The 14,854-nt window shown below is 41.9% G+C and overlaps 1 protein-coding gene across 22 annotated transcripts in view; it reads right to left on the bottom strand.

The window, feature by feature from the left end:
* Nucleotides 1-14,854, bottom strand: part of LOC138676110 (mucin-19) — a 769,116-nt gene that overhangs the window by 604,319 nt on the left and 149,943 nt on the right. For all 22 annotated transcript variants that reach the window (XM_069765013.1, XM_069765031.1, XM_069765021.1 and 19 more), the window contains one exon: nucleotides 4,550-4,573. In XM_069765013.1, the coding sequence (XP_069621114.1) occupies nucleotides 4,550-4,573 (24 nt within the window). The remainder of the gene's footprint in view (nucleotides 1-4,549; nucleotides 4,574-14,854) is intronic.

The raw sequence follows: 14,854 nt of genomic DNA, 5'->3' as shown, positions 1-14,854 counted from the left end.
ATGTTTGCGTATCTCTGCAGGCTTTGCTCCAGTCACAAAACTGCTAGATAAAGATATGCTGTTCATTAAACCAACAGAAAATGTGTAGGCTTGTGTGGATTGGACAATAGCACTCTTGTCTCTTTCCCTTGAGGAGGCTGCTTCCAAGTAAAATGAAGCTTGTACATGTTCCTGACATGGGTTTCAGGCCTAACAGACTAACCACATTACAGGCCCTCAGTTGCATACACTGTATTCAGAATTCAAATCAAATGCTTTTGGTGTCTGGTAGAATTTACTGACATTGATCATACAGCTCCCCAAACTCCAGTATTATATTCATCTTTAAGCTGCTTCACCCGCTATAACAGTTGTTCCATTGGGATCCGATGGCAAAAAAGAACTGTGTAGCTTACAAAACGCAGGTTTCACAGGACCTGCTGGCACTATGCTAAATGTCAGCGAAGGCTGCATAATGACATGGTGGTGGACATGGTGGTGGTGGTGGCAGGCAAAGCCCAAAATTAAAATGGGCATGTTTGAAATGGCATTGTAAAGGGTGGGGAATATGTATTCCACTATCTGGCTAACTATTTAACACGATTGTAGGAGTGAGAGCTCTCCCAAACGTATGATACAGGGCCACCTGGGGGCCCTTACCAAACTCAGGTTTCACAGCACCTGCTGGCACTCTGCTAATTGTCAGCAAGGGCTGCATGATGACATGACAGTGGACGTGGTGGTGGGCAAAGACCAACATTTAAATGGGCATGTTTGAAGTGGCATTGTAAAGAGATGGGTAATATGTATTCCACTATCTAGCTAACAATTTGGCATGAGAGAGGGTCCTTCCAAATGTAAGAGTGAAAGCCCTCACAAATGTTAAAGGAAAAACTAAAGCCAAAATGCTCCATGTGAACATATGCCAAAGGGGAGGTATATATATATATTTTTTGCTTTATACACATGCAATTATGTAGGAAATAATGCTTCTTAGCATTTTTCCCTGAAAAAATTTTTTTTAGCTTGGTTTAGTAGGTCTTTTCAAAAATCCGTGAAGCCAGCGCAATAGTCTGACAACATTATTCCCAAATATGATACGTGAGTCAGAAAGGAATGCAGGCATCTTCTCCATGCTGTTCACATTTAGTTTTAGCTCTTTCCCATTTCAGCTTTTTTCTCATGCCCCAGACCTGTTAGTTGGGTCCAGCAGAAAATATTTGGCTTTCTCATTGACTTGCATTGGATTTGTTATTTGGATATTAGAAATTATTTGTGCCGATTTTCCCGAATCCAAATATTTCACTCTTCAGTCATCACTAGTAATGGAGCAAAATGTTCTGTACAATATGTTGTGCAATTTCTCCTGAGTACACTAATACCCTATATGTGGTCGAAAACTACTTTTGAGGCACAGTGCAAAGCTCAGATAGGAAGAAGCGTCATAAATAAGGATGCCATATCACGCTGGCAGAGCCACTGAGGTGTAAGAACAGCAGAAAACCCCCATAAGTGACATCATTTTACAAACTGCATCTCCCAATTAATACATCTAGGGGTGCAGTGAGCATGTCTACTCCATATGTGCCTCACTGAAATTTATACCATTGGACAGTGAAGAAAGGATAATCACATTTTTACCATAAAAATTTTGTTTTAGCCCCATTTTTTTAATTTTATAAGGGCTATAATGAAAAAAATGGACCTCACAATTTGTTGTGCAATTTCTTCTGAGTACGCCAATACCCTACATGTAATTGGGAACTATTTTTGAGGCACAATGCAATACTCAGAAGGGAAGGAGTGCCTTAATTTAGTGCAGATTTTACTGCTATTGTTGCCATGACCTGCTGGGAGAGAGAGGACTTTGAGGGGCCTATATATTGGAAACTCCCCAAAAGGGATACATTCTAAAAGCTGCAGCCCTCAAATACTTTAAAACTGTTGTTGGGAAATTTTTTAACCATTCAATCACTACACAGGAATTAATGTAAAATGGAATGAAATTTTTTTTTTTTACCTCTAACTGTTGCTTTAGCCCAAAATTTCTCACTTTTGCAAGAGGTAACACTAAAAAGTGAACCCAGCAGTCTGTTAGCCACTAGTGATGAGCAAGTATACTCGTTAGGACTCATCACCTGCGAGAAACTCAGATAAGTCTTGCACGTCAATACCCGGCGCTGCTGCCGGCACTCAGGAGCGGAGCGTGCGGCTGCATGTATTCCTATGCGGCTGCACGCTCCGATCTGAGTGACGGGTGCAGTGCGGGGTATTAACATGCGAGACTCATCTGAGATTCTCGCAGGTGAGTATGAGCCCTTACTCGTGTTTCACTGAGCATGCTCAGGTGGTCTCCGAGTATTTGGGAGTGTTCGGAGATTTCGTTTTTGTCGCCGCAGCTGCATGATTTGCGGCTCCTAGACAGCCTGAATACATGTGGGGGTTGCCTGTTTGTTAGGGAATTCCCACATATATTCAGCCTGTCTAGCAGCCGCAAATGATGCAGCTGCGGTGACAAAAACTAAATCTCCGAGCACGCCAAAATACTCGGAGACCACCCGAGCGTGGTCAGGGAAACCAGAGTAATGAGTATACTCACTCATCACTATTAGCCAATTTCTTTCAAGTGCCACGATTCCCTATATGTAGTCAAAAAGTTTGTTTGGACAAACGGCAGGGTTTGGAGTAGAAGGAGCAATATTTGAATATTGGAACACAAATTTGGCTGAAAGAGATGGCGGGCACCATGTCATATTTGCAGTGCCGCTACAATGCCTAAACAGCAGAAACCCCCTACATCTGATCCCATTTAAGAATCTAGACCCCTCAAGAATTTTACCTAGGGGTATAGTAAGTATTTTGAAAACACAGGTGTGACTCAGAATTTGATAACATTAGGTTATCATATTGAAAAAGTTTTTACACAAAAATCTTTAATCATAAATTTCTCACTTTTGCAAGAGGTAACATAAAAAAGTGGACACCACAGTTTGTTACCCAATTTATGAGCACAGTGATACCCCACATGCAGTCAAAAAGTTTTGTTAGGACAAACGGCAGGGTTAGGAATGAAAGGAGCAATATTTGAATTTTGGAACACAAATTGGCTAAAATAGATTGTGGGCGACAAGATACATTTTCAGGGCCCTAAGGTGACCTAGCAGCAGAAACCACCCACAACTAACCTCATTATGGAAGCTACACCCCTCAAGGATTGTATCCATGGGTATAGTGAGGATTTTGAAATCAAGGTACTACACAGAATTTAAGAACATTAGGTTGTCATATTGAACATGTCATCAATACTGTTTAACTTAAGTGTTTGCTTATCGAGTTTCCGTCGAGTGTTTGGGTATGCACCAAGTATTGGAAGTACTCGAGTGACATGCTTGATCTCTCTTTTGTGGCTGTTAGACTCCCAAAATAAACATGCGGGGATTGCATACACTAATATCCAACACAACCTTGAGTAGCAATCACTTGCGCTCAATACTAGTAGTCATATCGTCCTCATTTTTTTTTACTTTTGAAAAAACCCAACTCTAACCCTGAGCTCTACTCTATCCCTAAACCTATCCTCAACCATAAGCCCCACCCCAATCCTAACTCTAAGCCCAACTGTAAACCTAAGCCCAACACTATTTCTTAACTCCTAACACCAGGGGATGATATACTAATTATTGGCTATTCATCTCTGTAATAGGGTCTGTCACAGTGATCAAAAGGAACCAATATGAAAAATACCTGCTGTTGCCATGTGCTGGCCAGCAGGTCTCAGCAAGAGCACTGGGCATGCGCCCGCCATTTCTTTTCAGGAAGAGGAGGCGAAGGGTTGGGGAACTGAGCAAGAGGGCCCGGGGAATGGTAGAGGTACCAGAGGGAGGCTTTGGGACATAATTTCTCTCTCCTCTGACATGTTTACGATGTTAGAAGAAAGAGAGATTATTTTAATAGTGGGCACACTTTTGTTTTTATGTGATCGCCGTTATTTATTGAATAACGGTGATCACGTTATCAGGGACCAGAAAATATCTGTCTGTCCCTGATCATGTTCTCCAGGGACTCACGGAGAATTTCAGAATCTGGGGAGCGCTATAGACATATTCTCGAATAAGGGGAAAAAGTTCCTTAGTGGCCGCCATTTTAATGCATATCAGTGGTTGTTAAGGAGTTAAAGTATAACTGTATAAAATTAATAAACTGCAATATATACTGTATTAATAGAGAAATCTGCTTCTTTCTCCTCCGGGACTGATCTTTCATTCTTAAAATTCTCAATTCAAATTCACAGGTAAAAATATGTGTTCGGTGAATACAGACTTTCAGCAGAATGTCTGCTTTCTCATCAATGGGAAAATCTGTCTTCACTGAATAATCTAAATTTTAAAGATTTTACCAGTAAATTGAGAAAGATCAGCTCAGGAGGATAAAAAAAAAGCCAATTTCTTATTTTCACATGTAATATCAATTTATTGGATAAAAATTATAATGACAGTTACGCGTTAATATTACTTGAAATTGCACAGTGGTGTACACATATTTTTTAAAATGCCTAAAGGCAGATGCTTACCTTCTTCTTCATCAGAACCAGAACCTTATAAATAAATGGCAGATAGTATAAAAATAGTTAACATACATGGAATTACTTAAATTATTACTTTAAATTATTTTATTCACAATGGAAAGGGATTTCAACTCTGATTTTTAAAACAAACACAATAATTTTTTGCCATACTAGTTAGGGTCTACACTCCATGTCATTTCTGGCAAAGGGGTTAAAGGATAAGACCCAAAATTGTAAATCTTCCCTATCCATAGGATGCGGAGTAACTTACTGGTGGCTGAGGGTCCAACTGCTCAGACATCCAGTTTATCCTGAGATGGGGCTGTAGATCCCACAAACTAGGTTCTGTTGTCTCCTTATCAATATATGGAGCCAGAGAACTTTATGAAGTAGGAATGTAGTTTATTGTCAACGCGTTTTGAAGTTACACCAAAACTTCTTCTTCATGACAAACCATACCTTTGGCTTGCCATGAAGAAGACATTTTGGTGTAACAATATTCCTACTTCATCATGTTCCATGGCTCCATAAGTCCATTTGTAGTGCAGGTTTAACCCCTTCTCTTCTTCCAGCACTCTTCTCTCCATCTTATCTATGGCAGCAGTTTTATAAGGTATCATCTTTGGTTGTGGACACACAACTATATCAGGTGAGCAATTTCTCATCTACCATCATAATTGTCATCCTGGATAAGACCCTATTACGCTTTTTGTCCTTCTAGTTATATACTGCGAACTCTCCTTTTGCATGTAGCAGAGGTGCACATGCTCAAATTGTGCTCCATTCATTGTCTATTATACTGCCAAAAAAAGAGAACACTTTATTCGCCTATCAGATTTAATTATTGGTAAGTATTTTAGTCCAGTCTATGGAACTGTAGGAGAAAACTGAGTGCAGAGCTCTGCTTTTCAATTAATCCTATAGACAGTGAATGAAGCAGAAGTCGAGAATGTGCCCCTCCAAGCCTTTCATGAGGGGGCTCTGCAGAGCACAGTTATTGGGATCAATCCTATAACATTTATAAGACATTTTCTTATAAACTATTCTATTAGAGCATTATAAGGTATCAAGCACACCTCTATGCTCTTGTGGTCTGCACAAAAATATAATAGGCACCTAAACATTTCAGTACACTGTGATTATTTTTTTACGAATATTAAATACAGGCTAAAGGGTTCCCATTGCCATATCTCCGGAATGAGAAGGAAGGAAGGAAGGAAGGAAGGAAGGAAGGAAGGAAGGAAGGAAGGAAGGAAGGAAGGAAGGAAGGAAGGAAGGAAGGAAGGAAGGAAGGAAGGAAGGAAGGAAGGAAGGAAGGAAGGAAGGAAGGAAGGAAGGAAGGAAGGAAGGAAGGAAGGAAGGAAGGAAGGAAGGAAGGAAGGAAGGAAGGAAGGAAGGAAGGAAGGAAGGAAGGAAGGAAGGAAGGAAGGAAGGAAGGAAGGAAGGAAGGAAGGAAGGAAGGAAGGAAGGAAGGAAGGAAGGAAGGAAGGAAGGAAGGAAGGAAGGAAGGAAGGAAGGAAGGAAGGAAGGAAGGAAGGAAGGAAGGAAGGAAGGAAGGAAGGAAGGAAGGAAGGAAGGAAGGAAGGAAGGAAGGAAGGAAGGAAGGAAGGAAGGAAGGAAGGAAGGAAGGAAGGAAGGAAGGAAGGAAGGAAGGAAGGAAGGAAGGAAGGAAGGAAGGAAGGAAGGAAGGAAGGAAGGAAGGAAGGAAGGAAGGAAGGAAGGAAGGAAGGAAGGAAGGAAGGAAGGAAGGAAGGAAGGAAGGAAGGAAGGAAGGAAGGAAGGAAGGAAGGAAGGAAGGAAGGAAGGAAGGAAGGAAGGAAGGAAGGAAGGAAGGAAGGAAGGAAGGAAGGAAGGAAGGAAGGAAGGAAGGAAGGAAGGAAGGAAGGAAGGAAGGAAGGAAGGAAGGAAGGAAGGAAGGAAGGAAGGAAGGAAGGAAGGAAGGAAGGAAGGAAGGAAGGAAGGAAGGAAGGAAGGAAGGAAGGAAGGAAGGAAGGAAGGAAGGAAGGAAGGAAGGAAGGAAGGAAGGAAGGAAGGAAGGAAGGAAGGAAGGAAGGAAGGAAGGAAGGAAAGGAAGGAAGGAAGGAAGGAAGGAAGGAAGGAAGGAAGGAAGGAAGGAAGGAAGGAAGGAAGGAAGGAAGGAAGGAAGGAAGGAAGGAAGGAAGGAAGGAAGAAGGAAGGAAGGAAGGAAGGAAGGAAGGAAGGAAGGAAGGAAGGAAGGAAGGAAGGAAGGAAGGAAGGAAGGAAGGAAGGAAGGAAGGAAGGAAGGAAGGAAGGAAGGAAGGAAGGAAGGAAGGAAGGAAGGAAGGAAGGAAGGAAGGAAGGAAGGAAGGAAGGAAGGAAGGAAGGAAGGAAGGAAGGAAGGAAGGAAGGAAGGAAGGAAGGAAGGAAGGAAGGAAGGAAGGAAGGAAGGAAGGAAGGAAGGAAGGAAGGAAGGAAGGAAGGAAGGAAGGAAGGAAGGAAGGAAGGAAGGAAGGAAGGAAGGAAGGAAGGAAGGAAGGAAGGAAGGAAGGAAGGAAGGAAGGAAGGAAGGAAGGAAGGAAGGAAGGAAGGAAGGAAGGAAGGAAGGAAGGAAGGAAGGAAGGAAGGAAGTTTGGGCAACCCTGGTCAAAATTTCTGTTATTGTGAACAGTTAAGCAAGTTGAAGATGAAATAATCTCTAAACGGCCTAAAGTTAGAGATTACATATTTCCTTTGTATTTTAAGCAAAGCAATATATTACATCTTAAAAATTTTAAAAAAATGAAATGGGCCACTGCAAACGATTGGACACCCTGCATGGTTAGTAACTAGTAGGACCCACTTTTTTGCAAGTATCACAGCTTGCAAACTCTTTTTGCAGCCAGCCAAGAGTCTTTCAATTCTTCCTTGGAAAATTGTTCCTGTTCTGTGAGATTCCTGGGTCATTTTGCATGCACTGTTATTTTGAGATCTAGGCACAAATTCTCAGTGATGCTCAGATCAGGGGACTGGGAGGGTCTTTGGAAAACCTTCAGTTGCGCCTTTTGAGGTGGTCTATTGTGGATTTTGATGTGTTTAGGATTATCCATTCGTAGAAGCGATCCTCTTTTAAACTTAAAGGGACTCTGTCACCTGAATTTGGAGGGAACAATCTTCAGCCATAGAGGCGGGGTTTTCGGGTGTTAGATTCACCCTTTCCTTACCCGCTAGCTGCATGCTGGCTGCAATATTGGATTGAAGTTCATTCTCTGTCCTCCGTAGTACACGCCTGCGCAAGGCAATCTTGCAATCTTGCCTTGTGCAGGCGTGTACTATGGAGGACAGAGAATGAACTTCAATCCAATATTGCAGCCAGCGGGTAAGGAAAGGGTAAATCAAACACCCGAAAACCCCGCCCCTATGGCTGACGATTGTTCCCTCCAAATTCAGGTGACAGAGTCCCTTTAAGCATTTTTACAGATGGTGTTGTTTGCATCAATAATTAGTTGAAATTTCATTGAATCCATTCATCCTTCTACCTGTGAAATGTTCCCCATGCCATTGGCTGCAACACAACCCCAAAGCATGATTGATATTTGGTGCCCTTTTTTCTCCACGCATACCTTTGATCATTGTGGCCAATGAGTTCTATTTTAACCACAATGGTCCACATGGCTTGTTTACAAAATACATCAGGCACATCAGGCTTGTTTAAAGGTTCTTTTGCATACTTCTGATGCTAAATTTTATGGTGAGCATGCAGGAGAGGTTTTCTTCTGATAACTCTTCCATGAAGGCCATATTTGTACAGGTGTCTCTGAACAGTAGAACAATGTACCACATCTCTAGACTCTGCTAAATCTTTCTGAGGATCTTTTGCAATCAGGTGGCTGTTCTTATTTGCCTCTCTAACAATCATAGAGCAGCTCTCACTGAAATTGTGCTTGGTCTTCCAGACCTTATCTTGACCTTCATTGTTCCTGATAACTGCCATTTTTTAATTACATTTCAAAATGCGGAAAGGGCAACTTGAAAACGCTTTGCTATCTTTTTATTACATTCTCCTGCTTTTCGGACCTCCACCATTTTCATTTTCAGAGTGATCGGCAGCTCCTTAACCCCTTTACCCCCAAGGGTGGTTTGCATGTCAATGACCAGGCCAATTTTTACAATTCTGACCACTGTCCCTTTATGAGGCTATAACTCTGGAACGCTTCAACGGATCCTGGTGATTCTGACATTGTTTTCTCGTGACATATTGTACTTCATGATAGTGGTAAAATTTCTTTGATAGTACCTGCGTTTATTTGTGAAAAAAACGGAAATTTGGCGAAAATTTAGAAAATTTCGCAATTTTCAAACTTTGAATTTTTATGCAATTAAATCACAGAGATATGTCACACAAAATACTTAATAAGTAACATTTCCCACATGTTTCCTTTACATCAGCATAATTTTGGAACCAAATTTTTTTTTTGTTAGGGAGTTATAAGGGTTAAAAGTTGACCAGCAATTTCTCATTTTTACAACACCATTTTTTTTTTAGGGACCACATCTCATTTGAAGTCATGTTGAGGGGTCTATATGATAGAAAATACCCAAGTGTTACACCATTCTAAAAACTACACCCCTCAAGGTGCTCAAAACCACATTCAAGAAGTTTATTAACCCTTCAGGTGTTTAATAGGAATTTTTGGAATGTTTAAATAAAAATGAACATTTAACTTTTTTACACAAAAAATTTACTTCAGCTCCAATTTGTTTTATTTTACCAAGGGTAACAGGAGAAAATGGACCCCAAACGTTGTTGTCCAATTTGTCCTGAGTACGCTGATACCCCATATGTGGCAGTAAACCACTGTTTGGGCACATGGGAGAGCTCGGAAGGGAAGGAGCGCCGTTTGACTTTTCAATGCAAAATTGACAGAAATTGAGATGGGACGCCATGTTGCGTTTGGAGAGCCACTGATGTGCCTAAACATTGAAACCCCCCACAAGTGACACCATTTTGGAAAGTAAAAGCCTGCAAACTTGAAAACACGAAATTTGAACTGCATTACTGCACTAGAAATATGAAAAATGAGAGCTTTTAGCGAATAAAAATGGCCATATTTATGTGTACCTCGTAGCCACTTTACGGCATCTCTCTTATACGAGGTCCTACGCTTGACCTACCTCGCTGAGAATAAACGTCTCCATCTGAATGGGTACATGTGAAACCTCTTCTTGGACTCAAATTCTCACTCTCTGTGGAGGGGTATTAGACCTACTATAATTAAAACACCTGTGGCTAGGAGGCGGGAGTGCACGATCAGAAGGCTAGAGAATACATTTCAAAAACCTGACCTGCACATCCAAACATAGACTGAGTGTGAACAGGTGCTGAACCCAGAGTCGCCAACTCGTATATAGTTAAGTAAAAAGGGCAGCACACTGCAGCGCCAAAACATGCAAACTTGAAAACACGAAATTTGAACTGCATTACTGCACTAGAAATATGAAAAATGAGAGCTTTTAGCGCATAAAAATGGCCATATTTATGTGTACCTCGTAGCCACTTTACGGCATCTCTCTTATACGAGGTCCTACGCTTGACCTACCTCGCTGAGAATAAACGTCTCCATCTGAATGGGTACATGTGAAACCTCTTCTTAGACTCAAATTCTCACTCTCTGTGGAGGGGTATTAGACCTACTATAATTAAAACACCTGTGGCTAGGAGGCGGGAGTGCACGATCAGAAGGCTAGAGAATACATTTCAAAAACCTGACCTGCACATCCAAACATAGACTGAGTGTGAACAGGTGCTGAACCCAGAGTCGCCAACTCGTATATAGTTAAGTAAAAAGGGCAGCACACTGCAGCGCCAAAACATGCAAACTTGAAAACACGAAATTTGAACTGCATTACTGCACTAGAAATATGAAAAATGAGAGCTTTTAGCGCATAAAAATGGCCATATTTATGTGTACCTCGTAGCCACTTTACGGCATCTCTCTTATACGAGGTCCTACGCTTGACCTACCTCGCTGAGAATAAACGTCTCCATCTGAATGGGTACATGTGAAACCTCTTCTTGGACTCAAATTCTCACTCTCTGTGGAGGGGTATTAGACCTACTATAATTAAAACACCTGTGGCTAGGAGGCGGGAGTGCACGATCAGAAGGCTAGAGAATACATTTCAAAAACCTGACCTGCACATCCAAACATAGACTGAGTGTGAACAGGTGCTGAACCCAGAGTCGCCAACTCGTATATAGTTAAGTAAAAAGGGCAGCACACTGCAGCGCCAAAACATGCAAACTTGAAAACACGAAATTTGAACTGCATTACTGCACTAGAAATATGAAAAATGAGAGCTTTTAGCGCATAAAAATGGCCATATTTATGTGTACCTCGTAGCCACTTTACGGCATCTCTCTTATACGAGGTCCTACGCTTGACCTACCTCGCTGAGAATAAACGTCTCCATCTGAATGGGTACATGTGAAACCTCTTCTTGGACTCAAATTCTCACTCTCTGTGGAGGGGTATTAGACCTACTATAATTAAAACACCTGTGGCTAGGAGGCGGGAGTGCACGATCAGAAGGCTAGAGAATACATTTCAAAAACCTGACCTGCACATCCAAACATAGACTGAGTGTGAACAGGTGCTGAACCCAGAGTCGCCAACTCGTATATAGTTAAGTAAAAAGGGCAGCACACTGCAGCGCCAAAACATGCAAACTTGAAAACACGAAATTTGAACTGCATTACTGCACTAGAAATATGAAAAATGAGAGCTTTTAGCGCATAAAAATGGCCATATTTATGTGTACCTCGTAGCCACTTTACGGCATCTCTCTTATACGAGGTCCTACGCTTGACCTACCTCGCTGAGAATAAACGTCTCCATCTGAATGGGTACATGTGAAACCTCTTCTTGGACTCAAATTCTCACTCTCTGTGGAGGGGTATTAGACCTACTATAATTAAAACACCTGTGGCTAGGAGGCGGGAGTGCACGATCAGAAGGCTAGAGAATACATTTCAAAAACCTGACCTGCACATCCAAACATAGACTGAGTGTGAACAGGTGCTGAACCCAGAGTCGCCAACTCGTATATAGTTAAGTAAAAAGGGCAGCACACTGCAGCGCCAAAACATGCAAACTTGAAAACACGAAATTTGAACTGCATTACTGCACTAGAAATATGAAAAATGAGAGCTTTTAGCGCATAAAAATGGCCATATTTATGTGTACCTTGTAGCCACTTTACGGCATCTCTCTTATACGAGGTCCTACGCTTGACCTACCTCGCTGAGAATAAACGTCTCCATCTGAATGGGTACATGTGAAACCTCTTCTTGGACTCAAATTCTCACTCTCTGTGGAGGGGTATTAGACCTACTATAATTAAAACACCTGTGGCTAGGAGGCGGGAGTGCACGATCAGAAGGCTAGAGAATACATTTCAAAAACCTGACCTGCACATCCAAACATAGACTGAGTGTGAACAGGTGCTGAACCCAGAGTCGCCAACTCGTATATAGTTAAGTAAAAAGGGCAGCACACTGCAGCGCCAAAACATGCAAACTTGAAAACACGAAATTTGAACTGCATTACTGCACTAGAAATATGAAAAATGAGAGCTTTTAGCGCACAAAAATGGCCATATTTATGTGTACCTCGTAGCCACTTTACGGCATCTCTCTTATACGAGGTCCTACGCTTGACCTACCTCGCTGAGAATAAACGTCTCCATCTGAATGGGTACATGTGAAACCTCTTCTTGGACTCAAATTCTCTCTCTCTGTGGAGGGGTATTAGACCTACTATAATTAAAACACCTGTGGCTAGGAGGCGGGAGTGCACGATCAGAAGGCTAGAGAATACATTTCAAAAACCTGACCTGCACATCCAAACATAGACTGAGTGTGAACAGGTGCTGAACCCAGAGTCGCCAACTCGTATATAGTTAAGTAAAAAGGGCAGCACACTGCAGCGCCAAAACATGCAAACTTGAAAACACGAAATTTGAACTGCATTACTGCACTAGAAATATGAAAAATGAGAGCTTTTAGCGCATAAAAATGGCCATATTTATGTGTACCTCGTAGCCACTCTCTTATACGAGGTCCTACGCTTGACCTACCTCGCTGAGAATAAACGTCTCCATCTGAATGGGTACATGTGAAACCTCTTCTTGGACTCAAATTCTCACTCTCTGTGGAGGGGTATTAGACCTACTATAATTAAAACACCTGTGGCTAGGAGGCGGGAGTGCACGATCAGAAGGCTAGAGAATACATTTCAAAAACCTGACCTGCACATCCAAACATAGACTGAGTGTGAACAGGTGCTGAACCCAGAGTCGCCAACTCGTATATAGTTAAGTAAAAAGGGCAGCACACTGCAGCGCCAAAACATGCAAACTTGAAAACACGAAATTTGAACTGCATTACTGCACTAGAAATATGAAAAATGAGAGCTTTTAGCGCATAAAAATGGCCATATTTATGTGTACCTCGTAGCCACTCTCTTATACGAGGTCCTACGCTTGACCTATCTCGCTGAGAATAAACGTCTCCATCTGAATGGGTATATGTGAAACCTCTTCTTGGACTCAAATTCTCACTCTCTGTGGAGGGGTATTAGACCTACTATAATTAAAACACCTGTGGCTAGGAGGCGGGAGTGCACGATCAGAAGGCTAGAGAATACATTTCAAAAACCTGACCTGCACATCCAAACATAGACTGAGTGTGAACAGGTGCTGAACCCAGAGTCGCCAACTCGTATATAGTTAAGTAAAAAGGGCAGCACACTGCAGCGCCAAAACATGCAAACTTGAAAACACGAAATTTGAACTGCATTACTGCACTAGAAATATGAAAAATGAGAGCTTTTAGCGCATAAAAATGGCCATATTTATGTGTACCTCGTAGCCACTTTACGGCATCTCTCTTATACGAGGTCCTACGCTTGACCTACCTCGCTGAGAATAAACGTCTCCATCTGAATGGGTACATGTGAAACCTCTTCTTGGACTCAAATTCTCACTCTCTGTGGAGGGGTATTAGACCTACTATAATTAAAACACCTGTGGCTAGGAGGCGGGAGTGCACGATCAGAAGGCTAGAGAATACATTTCAAAAACCTGACCTGCACATCCAAACATAGACTGAGTGTGAACAGGTGCTGAACCCAGAGTCGCCAACTCGTATATAGTTAAGTAAAAAGGGCAGCACACTGCAGCGCCAAAACATGCAAACTTGAAAACACGAAATTTGAACTGCATTACTGCACTAGAAATATGAAAAATGAGAGCTTTTAGCGCATAAAAATGGCCATATTTATGTGTACCTCGTAGCCACTTTACGGCATCTCTCTTATACGAGGTCCTACGCTTGACCTACCTCGCTGAGAATAAACGTCTCCATCTGAATGGGTACATGTGAAACCTCTTCTTGGACTCAAATTCTCACTCTCTGTGGAGGGGTATTAGACCTACTATAATTAAAACACCTGTGGCTAGGAGGCGGGAGTGCACGATCAGAAGGCTAGAGAATACATTTCAAAAACCTGACCTGTACATCCAAACATAGACTGAGTGTGAACAGGTGCTGAACCCAGAGTCGCCAACTCGTATATAGTTAAGTAAAAAGGGCAGCACACTGCAGCGCCAAAACATGCAAACTTGAAAACACGAAATTTGAACTGCATTACTGCACTAGAAATATGAAAAATGAGAGCTTTTAGCGCATAAAAATGGCCATATTTATGTGTACCTCGTAGCCACTTTACGGCATCTCTCTTATACGAGGTCCTACGCTTGACCTACCTCGCTGAGAATAAACGTCTCCATCTGAATGGGTACATGTGAAACCTCTTCTTGGACTCAAATTCTCACTCTCTGTGGAGGGGTATTAGACCTACTATAATTAAAACACCTGTGGCTAGGAGGCGGGAGTGCACGATCAGAAGGCTAGAGAATACATTTCAAAAACCTGACCTCCACATCCAAACATAGACTGAGTGTGAACAGGTGCTGAACCCAGAGTCGCCAACTCGTATATAGTTAAGTAAAAAGGGCAGCACACTGCAGCGCCAAAACATGCAAACTTGAAAACACGAAATTTGAACTGCATTACTGCACTAGAAATATGAAAAATGAGAGCTTTTAGCGCACAAAAATGGCCATATTTATGTGTACCTCGTAGCCACTTTACGGCATCTCTCTTATACGAGGTCCTACGCTTGACCTACCTCGCTGAGAATAAACGTCTCCATCTGAATGGGTACATGTGAAACCTCTTCTTAGACTCAAATTCTCTCTCTCTGTGGAGGGGTATTAGACCTACTATAATTAAAACACCTGTGGCTAGGA

This window comes from Ranitomeya imitator, chromosome 4, assembly GCF_032444005.1.
Source record: "Ranitomeya imitator isolate aRanImi1 chromosome 4, aRanImi1.pri, whole genome shotgun sequence".
Classification (NCBI taxonomy): Eukaryota; Metazoa; Chordata; class Amphibia; order Anura; family Dendrobatidae; genus Ranitomeya; species Ranitomeya imitator.
Note: the sequence above shows the minus strand (reverse complement) of the source record. Positions and strands in the feature narration are given on the sequence as shown.